At 34.6% G+C, this 12,570-nt stretch overlaps 2 protein-coding genes across 4 annotated transcripts in view; one reads left to right on the top strand and one right to left on the bottom strand.

The window, feature by feature from the left end:
• ANKRD45 (ankyrin repeat domain 45) overlaps positions 1-12,570 on the bottom strand; it is a 62,841-nt gene that overhangs the window by 16,543 nt on the left and 33,728 nt on the right. The gene's annotated exons all lie outside the window — the stretch shown is intronic.
• On the top strand, positions 8,564-10,071 carry TEX50 (testis expressed 50). Its single transcript, XM_003925355.2, has 2 exons — positions 8,564-8,887; positions 9,859-10,071. Exons 1-2 carry the CDS (start codon positions 8,564-8,566, stop codon positions 10,069-10,071), a joined length of 537 nt encoding a protein of 178 aa, XP_003925404.1.

Raw genomic sequence — 12,570 nt, 5'->3', positions numbered from 1 at the left:
GAAAATAAAAGGATAACAAAAGATAGTCCATGCCTATAGAAACTAAAAAGAACAGGAGTAGTACACTTACATCAGACAAAATCGATTTCAAGAAAAAAAACATGAAAGAGACAAAGAAGGTCATATATAACAATAGAGGGGTCACTTCAGAAAGAGGATATAACAGCTGGGAATATACATGCACCCAACACTGATGCACTCAGATATTTAATGCAAGTATTATTAGAGCTAAAGAGATAGACTCCAATACAATAATAGGTGGAGACTTCAACACCCCTCTTTCAGCATTGGACAGATCATCCAGTCAGAATATCAAAAAAGAAATATCGGACTAATCTGCACTATAGATCAAATGGATCTACTAGATATTTACAGATCATTTCATTCAATGACTGCACAATGCACATTTTTTTCTCCTCAGCATATGGGTAATTCTCAAAGACCGACCATATGTTAGGCCACAAAACAAGTTTCAAAAAAATTATAAGTATAATTATATCAATTAATAATTTATTTAATTAAAATTAATATTATATGAAGTATTTTCTCTGACCACAATGGAATAAAGCTAGAAATCAATAACAAGAGGAATTTTGGAAACTGTACAGCACATAGAAATTAAATAATATGCTTCTGAATGAATAGTATGTCAATGAAGAAATTACTCACAAGGAGGAAATTTTTTAAATTCTTGAAACAAATGAAAATAAAAACACAGTATACCAAAACTATGAGTACAGTGAAAGCAGTACTTAGAGGAAAGTTTATAGCAATAAGTGCCTATATTCAAAAAAATACAAAAACTTCAAATAAACACCTTAACAATACGTCTTAAAGAATTAGAAAAGCAAGAGCAAAGCAAACCCAAAATTAGTAGGAAAAAAGAAATAAAAAAAGATCAGAGCAAAAATTAATGAAATTGAAATAAAAAAATAATTCAAAAGATCATTGAAATGAAAAGTTGTTTTTTTGGAAAAGATAAACAAAATTGGCAAATCATTAGCCAGACTAAGAGAAAAAGAAAGACCCAAATTTTTAAAATCAGAAATGAAAAAGAAGACATTACAACCAATTCCACAGAAATTCAAAAGATCATTAGAGGCTACTATAAGTAAATATATGCCAATAAATTGGAAAACTTAAGATAAATGGATAAAGTTCTAGACATATACAACCTACAAGATTAAACCACAAAGAAATCCAAAACCTGAATAGCCAAGTATAAACTAAGAATAAACAAATAATGAGATCAAAGCTATAATAAAAAGTCTCCCAAGCAAAGGAAAGCTCAAGACCTAATAGCTTCATGCCAAATTTTATCAAATACTTAAAGAAGAACTAATACCATTCCTACTCAAACTATTCTGAAAAATAGAGGAGGAACAAATACTTCCAAATACATTTTACAGAGCCATTATTACCCTGATATCAAAACCAGATAAAGACACATCAAAAGAAAAAAAAAAAAAACTACAAGCCAATCTCCCTGATGAACATTGATGCAAAAATCCTCGACAAAATGCTATCAAACTGAATTCAACAACAAATTTAAAAGATCATTCATCATGACTATCATCATGACCACGTGAGATTTATCCCAAGGATGCAACGATGTTTCAACAAATACAAATCAATTCATGTTATACAGCATATCAACAGAATGGACACAAATCATAGGATCATTTTAATTGAGGCTAAAATTTAATATCCCTTCATGTAAAAACCCTCAAAAACTGGGGAGAGTAGGAACATACATCAACACAACAAAAGCATACATGGCAGACCCATAGCTGGTGTCATGTAGCCAAAACTGAAAGCCTTTCCTCTAAGATCTGGAATAAGACGAGAATGCCCACTTTCACCACTGTTATTCAACATAGTGTTGGAAGTCTTACCTAGAGTAATCAGATAAGAAAAATAAAATACAATGAAGAGCATCCAAATTGGAAAAGAAGTAAAATTATCCTTGATTCCAGCTGATATAATTTTATATTTGGAAAAATGTAAAGAATCCACCAAAAAATGATCAAAACTGATATACAAATTCAGTAAAATTGCAGGATATAAAATCAACATGCAAAAATCAGTAATATTTCTATAGGCCAACACTGAACAATCTGAAAAAGAAATCAAGAAAGTCATCGAATTTACAATACATACAAAGAAAATAAAATACTTAGGTTTAAAGTTCACCCAAAAAGTGAAAAACATCCATAACAAAAACTATAGAAGACTGATATAAGAAACTGAAGAGGACACAAAAAATGGAAAGACATTCCATGTTCATAGATGGAAAGAATCAATATTGTTAAAATGTTCATACTACCCAAAGCAATGCACAGATTCAATGCAACCCGCATCAAAATACCAATGACATGCTTCACAGAAATAGAATAAACAATCCTAAAATGCATATGGAACCACAAAAGACCCAGAATAGCCAAAGACATCCTGAGCAAAACAAAAACATAAAAACTGAAGGAATCACATTACTTGACTTCAAATTATACTATAGAGCTATTGTAACCAAAACAGCATAGGACTGGCCTAAAAACAGACACAAAGACCAATGGAACAGAATGGAAAACTCAGAAATAAATCCATACATCTACAGTGAACTCACTTTTGATAAAGGTGCCAAGAATACATTGGGGAAAGGATAGTCCCTTCAATAAACGGTGCTGGGAAAACTAGAACTCCATATGCAGACGAATGAATCTAGACCCCATCTCTCACTATATACAAAAATTAAATCAAACTGAATTAAAGACTTAAATATAAGACCTCAAACTATGAAACTACTGTGAGAAAACATCTGGGCAACTCTCCAGGATATTGGTCTGGGCAAAGATTTTTTTTTCTGTAATACTCTATAAGCAAAGGCAACCAAAGAAAAAATGGACAAATGAAATTATCATGTTAAAAAGCTCCTGCACACAAAGGAAACAATCAACAAAGTGAAGAGACAACCCACAGATTGGGAGAAAACTACCCATCTGACAAGAGATTAATAACCAGAATATATAAGGAGTTCTAACAACTCAGGAAAAAATCTAATAATCCTATTTTTATAATAGGCAAAAGATGTGAATAGACATTTCTCAAAAGACATACAAAATGGCAAACCAGTATATGAAAAGGTGCTCAACATCATTGATCATTCAGAGAATGCAAATCAAAACTGCAATATCTCATATCACCCCAATTAAAATGGCTTTTATCCAAAAGACAGGCAATAGTAATTGCTGGCAAGGATGCAGAGAAAAGGGAACCTTTCCACATTGTTGGTGAGAATGTAAATTAGCACAACCACTATGAAAAACAGTTTGGAAGTTCCTCAGAAAAACTAAAACTGTTTAACTACCATACAATCCATCAACCTTACTGCTAGTTATTAACATATACTCCAAAGAAAGGAAATTAGTGTATCGAAGAGATGTCTGCACTGGCATGTTTTTTTACAACACTATTCACAATAGCCAAGATTTGTAAGCAATCTAAGGGTCCATCAACAGATGAATGGTAAAGAAAACATGGCACATATACACAATGGGGTACCATTAAGCCATAAAAAAGAATAAAAGCCAGTTATTTGCAACAAAATGGATGGAACTAGAGATCACTATGTTAAGTGAAATAAGCCAGCCACAGAAAGACAAACCTTGCATGTTCTCACTTGTTTGTGGGAACTAAAAATTATAACATTTTGCTGAGAGAAATAAAACTCAAATAAATTCAACAGCTTACTGTATTCCTAGATGGGACAACTGAATGTTGTAAATTGTACATTAGCCCCAAATTAAGTTAAAGGTTGATATACCGGTTTCCTGTAGTTGCTATATCATATTACCACAAATTTGGTAGCTTAAAACAACACACATTTATCCTCTGACAGTTCTAGAGGCCAGAAGTCTGAAACTGGTTTCACTGTGCTAAAGTCAAAGTGTTGGTAGGACTGATTCCTTTTGGAGGCTCTGAGAGAAGAATCTGTTCTTTGCCTTTTTTCAAATGGCTTCAATTTCTAGTATTCCTTGGCTATAGTCCCTTCCTCCATCTTCAAATACATCACTCCAATCTCTGCCTCCATCACCAAATCATCTTCTCTTCTGTATCAAATTTCCCTCTGCTTCCCACTTATCAGGAGACTGTCGTTACATTTAGGTCCCACCAGGATAATCCAGGCTAATCTCCCCATCTCAAGATCCTTAAGGATCTGCAAAGTCCCTTCTGTCATGAGGTAACATTCACAGCTTCCAGGAATTAGGACCTGAATACCTGTGATAGCCATTATTCAGCTAACCACAATCTGCCCTCTGTCCTACTTCCTAAAATTCACATCTATCCCACATGCAAAATATATTTATTCACCCATCTTCAAATCTCCCAAATTCCAGACCTGTTACAATATCAACTCATGTCTAAATTCTCATCAAATGTCATCATTTCAGAAGTCTCAAATCTTATAATCTAAATCATCTAAACAAGGGATGAGTGAGACTCTGGGTATGACCCCTCCTGAGGCAAAATTCACTCCGTCTATGGATCTGTGCAGCTAGAAAACAAGTTATCTTCTGAAATACAATAGTGGTACAGGTATAGAATAACTATTACAGACATTGTCCTTCAAAAAGGGAGACAAGAAGAAGAAGAAAAGAAGAATCACTGCTCCCAAGGAATTCTGATATTCAGCAGGGCAAATTCTATTAGATGTCAAGGCCTGGGAATAATACTCTGGCTCAAGACTCTGCCCTCCGGTCCTGAGGCTTTACCTCTGGGCCTGAGGTTCTTCATGAGTCATCCTTCCTTGTTCATGAAAGATATCATGTGTTTGCAGCTGAATAGTTTTATCAGTCTATTTCCTGCCTTTAGAATTTTGGGAGTCCAGTGTCCTCTTTTTCATTTTGTCCTCTGTCTGCCTCTTTATCCAAGCTGGCATTTCTGCTGATATACCATTCTCAAACACCTTCTGAGTCTTCCTGCATGCCACAGAGATTCACTCCCTTAGACAAGAGGCTCCTTCACAGATCTTTTGGGAATAATCTCATTTCTCCTACTGACTTCTGCTGAGATGGTTAAGGGGATCCATTTATCACATACCTAATCTCTTCAGCCACCTTCTTGGCTTTCTCTCCAGAGCACACTTTCTTGACAGTCAATCTCTTCATTTTAGTCCCTTTTATAACCTGGATAGGCTGAGAATTACCCAAGTCATCAAAACCTGTTCCCCTTTTGCTTAAAATATTCTTCCCTCAACTTATCTCTCTCCTCTCACAGTCTACTATAAGCAGTAAGAAGAAACTGGGTCATACGTTCAACATTGCTTGGAAATCTCTTCAGCTAAATATTCAAGTTCATCCTTGAAAGTTCTATTTTCCACATAATGACAGGACACAATTCAGCTAAGTTTCTGTCACTATGTAGCAAGACTGCCTTACCTTCAGTTTCCAATAACACGTTCCTCCTTTCCTTCTGCATCTTCACCAGCAGCACCTTTATCACTTATATTTCTACCATTATTCTGTTAATGATCATTTACATATTCTTTAACACAATATAGGTGTTCTCAACTGTGCTCTTCATTTCCTTCTGAGCCCTCAACAGAGGCAGCTTTAATGTCCACATTTCTGCCAACAGACTGTTCAAGGCAATCTAAACTTTTTTCTATCATGCAGCTCAAAATTCTTCCAGCCATTTATCCATTATCAAATTCCAAAGCCACTTCTACATTTTTAGGTATTTGTTATAGCAGCAACCCATTTCCAGGTACCAAAATCTGTACTAGTTTCCTATATCTGTTGTAAGATAAAAAAATAAAAAATACCACAACCTTAGTGGGTTAAAACAACAATTTATTCTTTTACAGTTCTGGAGGCCAGAAGTCCTAAGTCAGTTTCACTAAACTAAAGTCAAGGGATAAATGGATCCCCTTAACCATCTCAGCAATTATTCCCAAGGTGTTGTCAAGGCTGATTCCTTCTGGAGGTTCTGAGAAGATGATCTGTTCCTTGCCGTTTCAGTTTCTGGTCACTATTTATATATTCCTTGGCTTATGGCCCCCTCCTTCTATCTTCAAAGCACATCATCCCAATCTCTTCTTCCATCATCACATCACTTTCTTCTCCTCTCTATCAAATATCCCTCTCCTTCCCTTTTACAAGGGGCAGTTATGGTTACAGTTAGGACCTACCTGGATAATCTCCCCATCTCAAGATCCTTAACTTAATCATATCTGTAAGTCCTTTTTTGAGATATAATATTCAAAGGTTCTATGGATTCTGACCTGAGTATCTTTAGGGTTATTATCCAGCCTACCACAGTTGGTACATACAATCTCATAAAATTCCAAAAAATAATATTTGAGAGACTTGATGAAATCACTCTAAAGTTCAATTGTGTTCTCTCTAATACCTAACAATCTCTTTAAGCCTCATTTGCTATCCATAAAGTGGACATAAAAATACCTTCCACAGTTGAATCCAGACCCATATCTGGAATAGTATTAAAAATTATGGACAAGATAACTGGTCATCTTGCTTCTAACTCCTCACAGCTTTAAATATGTCATTCAACTTGCAAGCAGAAATAATTCCCTAAGCTTGAATCCAAGGTTTCGGTTTTGGCTCCACTAGTTGGGTAGACTAGAGTCAGTGGTGGTTCCAGAATTTCAATAAAAGATGGAGTTTAGGAGAGAAATCAGTTGGAAAATGGGACTAAGAAACTTGTCATGAACTGCTTTTACATAATAAGTATACTGTTTTTACTGAGAGCACACATTTATTTTGGGCAACTTAGTAGAGCAAGAAGCTTATCACAAGCACTCCCTTAATGCCACCATACCTTAACCACACTAACCTTAGTTTCCTCATCTATACAACTAAAGTATTTTAGTACAATCCTCATAGTTGAGGATTACAGTATATGGTATAAACCACATACTATAGTACATAGTATAATGCATAATGTAATTTAAGATACCATATAGTATATGGAGTATATTGCAAAATATAGTATAATGCATGCAAATGTCTTGGCACAGTGCCTGGAACACAGTAAAGCATTCAATAAATTTCTTATTATGTCATTCCTGTTCTCAAAACTCTATAACTGACTTCCTATTGCCTGCTGAATAAAATACAGACCCTCCAAAATCTCTCTAGCCACAAACTAGATTTCCAGCTTCATCCCTTCAACATTCGTTCAGTGATCCTATCCACTATTCACTTCCGGTTCCTTCTGCCTCCAGATATCAACATGGTTCCCTCCCTCTGCCAGCTCCTTCTGGTCTCTGCTCAAGCATCACATTATCAAAGAGTCCTCTCCTAATTTCCCTCTACAAAATAGCACACACACTCACTCACTTGCTAGCAACTTCCTAAACACTTTCCCACTCTATTGTTCTCCATAGCGCTCCACAGATACAGACATGCAGATTTAGATAGATACAATTATTTTCTACATCCCCCTACTAGAAAGTAGGCTCCATGAAGGTAATGATTCTGTTTTGGGCTATGTTGTGTATGTATTCTCAGCTCCTAGAACAGTGTTTAAAACCACCAGCACTCAACAAATATTTGTTATATGAATGCTTACACAAAATGTCTTTGTTTACTATGTTTCCCCAATCTTAGATGCCCTCTCTACACTGACACCTACCAAAATTCTACTCATTCTTCAAAGCCCACTCACATATATCTTTTTCTGTGAAATTTCCTAATTCCCCCAAGTGGAACTCATTGCCCTCTCAACAGTTACCCGTTTATAATTTTATTTAGATCTCATTTTGCTGAATGAGAACTATTTATTTTTTATAATAAAATAAGAATCATTTTAATTATTATCTTGGTTTTTGCTTTTATTTCTAGATTGCACACTCTTTAAAGGCAAGGTCTATGTCCCGTCTTTTTATCATATATCACAGCACCTTCCTCACCCCTTACCTACTACCTGATAGCACATCACCACCACAGGAATATATTATAAGAGACAGGCACTCAATATTTGTGGAACTATTTGAAGGGAAGGACATTCCCAAACAAAAAAAATAGAAGCAGATGCTAGGTTATGTGAAGTGGTATACTGTTTTTTAAGTAAATGTAAAATTGAAGTCCTTCAGAAGAAGGGTTAGAAGTGATATAAGTAAGTTGTTTCCATGAGATTCTATTAATGTGACTGTAGTTTAATTAATTAGCTAGGAAAATATTAGTAAAGTCTTCATTTTTAGGAAAACTGAAGAAGCTCAAACCATTCTGGTGAAACAACAACAACAAAAAAGTATCTTTAAGAAACTCAGTGTGATTGGTCAGGTAACACCTTTTAGGTCCAGTGTGGTTCTTTATGAAGTCACTGAACTTACTCCTGAGTCACTATGACTGATGATGTCACAATGATCATCAGTGTATATTTTGCTGGGCATATTTTGCTGACAGGCAAGGTTATATGAAGTGCTTTCTATTGAAGCACCACATTAACCAATAACTCCTGGCATTTTCTGCTATCTCTGTTTTAGCTATTTTTAAATAGCTAAATTTTAGCTAGATATTTTTTTTCTCATTGAGAAAGAAAGATGTCTAATCAAGGACTATCGCTGATTTTTTCTCTGTTGTTTATCTGCTTCATCAGAGAGACTTTCGGCATTTGTGATGGAACTATCTGGGCAAAGGTTGGATGGGAGATTCTTCCAGAAGAAGTACATTACTGGAAAGTTAAGCGTCCTCCATCTTACTGTCTGCCATATCCTCTGAATAATCTATGCTGCAACTTGGCTAACATGGATATATTTCAGAGTTGTTTATATTTTATTTATATTTCATTACAAGCTCTCTTTTTCATCTTATCTGTTTTGTCTGTGCATTATCTGTGGATGAAATGGAAGAAACACCGAATAAAGGTGAATTAATGATATAAGTAGTAATAGTTACAAAATCTCTGAGGGTTTAGAACATAAGATAATTAGTTACTGTGTTTTATTCCTTATTATAACCTTCCCCTACCTTCCCATTCATCCCCAGCATCTAGCACAATGTCTTGCTCATACTAGGTGTTCAACAAATGTGTATTGAATTATAATGTCCTTAAAATCATCTAGTTCCCTCTACTTAAAGTTAAAAAAACATACGGAAAAAAGTAATGTACTAACATGAGGAGAATGTATGGGAAATCAAGTTATCTGTCTGGGTCCTGAGGTACGTCATTTGCTCTTTCTCAGTTGTCTCATCCATAAAAGGATCTGGAACAAGAGATCTCTTAGAACCCTTCCAGATGTATCTAAGAAATCTAAGTACAAAGGTTGGCATGTAATTTTTATATGGGTTATAACCTAATTTCTAATATTAGAACAACTTTCTGAGAAATAGAGCTTTTAAACTATTACATAATTTCCCACTTTACCAATAGATGACGCCATAGTTTGAGAGGCAATCTTAAAAGCTCATTGATCAAAAAAAAACAAACAAAACCTCACTGACCTTCAGAACAATTAGATATTTATAAATGTTTTCTTATTTTTAAAATGACTGTACTTTATGGTATTATACCTTCAGGTTCTTTAGTAAAGGAATATATTTTGCCAATCAAAAAATTTATCCCAGCAAAGTACTCTAACCATAGAACACACTAATTGTTTGCTGATGGTGATAATGATCATATATATGGCATATAGATAACATTTCCTCTGCATTTACACCTTTCTTCTATAGTGACCATCCTTTTGCATAAACAATTGATGTGTGCTGTTTTGATCAAGTTTAAGTTTATACATTTAGAACACAAATTTAATTTGAACCATATTATTAACTATACTAGAGTATTGAACTATACTATTTTATGTAGATAAAATCTATATTGTTTTTCTCCTTTTAGCTGAACCAATCATCCTCAGAAAAATCTGGTAATGATCTAGAAAGCCCATCCATCCAAGACATTGACCAAATACTCTACAGACTGGCAACCGCGACATCAATGATATCCAAGATCTTGGAGCACAGGTCTTACCATCCTTCCTCTAATAAAATTAAGCACTGCAAGTTAAAGAAAAAGAAGAAGACTAAAGAAGCAGGAGCCAAAAGATACTAAATATATGCATACGCAAATGCAGCTTAGTCAAATATAGAGACTACAAAAGAAATCTATTGAGAGGACTCATCTAAGGATAAAAATAGTTCTTTGGAAACCTTCATAAATTTTTTGCCACAATCCTTACTGAGATTTTCCAAAGAAGTCTGGGTTTAAATGCTATTTCCATTCAATTAAAAAAGAACCCAGACTTACTAAAGTACTAGAGAAGAAGTTATATACTATCACTGCTAAATGTTTAAGTATTTTGTTCTTTTTAATGTGTTAGATTTCTAATCATTAAGCAATATATGTAATACTAGCTTAATTTGGTGTTTCAATAAATCTCTAATAAATAATATCTGTGATATATCTTATTTTCCTGAGAAAATTTCATAACCACAGGAAGACTTTTAATTTCCTACTTCAGATTGCTAAAATAGCATGGAAATATTAAAGAATAGATTAATATTTTTAAGTATAAATGTTTTCATTTTCAGTATAACAAATGAATTACAGATTAACATTTTTTAAATTTCAGACTTTTGTTGATAAGACAATTCAATTTTTTAAACTATGGTTACCATATTTTTCAAAGAACAACTAGGAAATAGGACTGAGACTGGGACAGAAGATTTCACTTAAAATATCTTGGAAAAATCCCACAAAAATATATCTATATCTATCATCATTATAAGAGAGGAAAAAACTTTTCAAAAATAATCCTTGAAACAGTAATAAACTGTACAGTTTTATACGTAAGGGAAAAGAATAGTACTTGCCTTGGGCTATGATGGATTATAAAGGTCTATTTTGTTCCACTTTCCAGACTCTCTTTACCTCCATTCTTCCTTAGCACAACCCCACCCTCACATTTCTATGTTTGTTTCATACCTTCAGAGTTCTGAAAAGTTAGATAATTCCCTCTGAGAGAACATTAATATATATTTATTTTAATGGTGAACTATTGAAGACTTTAAAAATCCCCAAACCTCTAAAACCCAAAGAAATTTATCTCTAATAATGGAATTTTCAGTAGAATGGAGATGACTATTTGGGGTAGAGATTTCTCAATCCTTTAAGTCTCCCCGGGTAACTCCTACTCTAATCACCAGAAGAAATAGAAGCGATGTACACTCTTGATAAGACTGAATTAAATAAATGTTAAATTTTATGTTGAGTTATTTATGTTTCTGACATTTCACAGCTACATTACTATGAAACTCCACTCTGAATAAGACTGAATTAAATAAATAGTAAGGCTGAATTAAATAAATGTTAAATTTTATGTCGAGTTATGTTTCTGACATTAAACAGCCATATTACTATGTAACTCCAATATTAATTTCATCATTGATCTGGAAACACAATACTAGTTTGCTTTTTATAGTTTTCGTATCTTTTCACCAATAAGACATATTAGGTATGATTTCTCCAAGAACCTAAAGACCCAAATTAAACACATGGATATTACAGGAAAGGAAACCAATAATACCTCACACCCATAAGTCCCAAAAATATTTTCAGAAAAGTTACTGCAAAATTTGCCCTTGAATTGTGATTTTTAAATACTATGTGGCACATATATACCACAGAATACTATGCAGCCATAAAAAAGGATGAGTTCATGTCCTTTGCAGAGACATGGATGAAGCTGGAAACCATCATTCTCAGCAAACTGACACAAAGAGCAGAAAATCAAACACACATGTCCTCATTCATAAGTGGGTGTTGAACAATGAGAACACATGGACAAAGGGAGGGGAACATCACATACTGGGGCCTGCTGGGGGAGGGGTGGGGAGATTAGGGGTTGGGGGATTGGGGAGGGATAACATTAGGAGACACACCTAATGTAGATGACGGGGGGATGGATGCAGCAAACCACCATGGCACATATATACCTATGTAACAAACTGCACATTCTGCACATGTACCCCAGAACTTAAAAGTATAATAAAAAAATTTTTTTTTAATATCATGGGCCATTTTTCAAAAATGGATTTTAAATTATGGAATGTGGGCTGGGCATGGTGGCTCACATCTGTAATCCCAGCACTTTGGGAGACCACGAAGGGCAGATCATGAGGTCAGGAGTTCGAGACCAGCCTGACCAATATGGTGAAACCCCATCCCTACTAAAAATACAAAAGTAGCCAGGCATAGTGGCACATGCCTGTCACCCCAGCTACTTGGGAGGCTGAGGCAGGAGAATCGTTTGAGCCTCGGAGGTGCAGGTTACAGTGAGTCAAGATCATGCCACTGCACTCTAGCCTGCGTGACAAGAACGAAACTCTGCCTCAAAAAATATATCTATATATCTATATATCTATATACACACACACACACACACACACATACACACACACATACACACACACACATACACACACACACATAGAATGTGAATTTCATCTAAAATTACTAATCATGGGAGGAGTCAATTGAATTGTTTGCTATTTGTGTTTTCCTTTACTTACAGATCTAATCATAAAAACAGAAGATTTGACATAAGATCGC

This window comes from Saimiri boliviensis, chromosome 19 (genome assembly GCF_048565385.1).
Source record: "Saimiri boliviensis isolate mSaiBol1 chromosome 19, mSaiBol1.pri, whole genome shotgun sequence".
Lineage (NCBI taxonomy): Eukaryota > Metazoa > Chordata > Mammalia > Primates > Cebidae > Saimiri > Saimiri boliviensis.
The sequence above is the reverse complement of the archived record's forward strand: the minus strand, read 5'-3'. Positions and strand labels throughout refer to the sequence as shown.

Coding starts and splice junctions, on each gene's coding strand:
- TEX50 (XM_003925355.2), top strand. CDS start 8,564: ATGTCTAATCAAGGACTATCGCTGATTTTTTCTCTGTTGTTTATCTGC. Junction 8,888..9,858: donor GGAAGAAACACCGAATAAAG/GTGAATTAATGA, acceptor TTCTCCTTTTAG/CTGAACCAATCATCCTCAGA.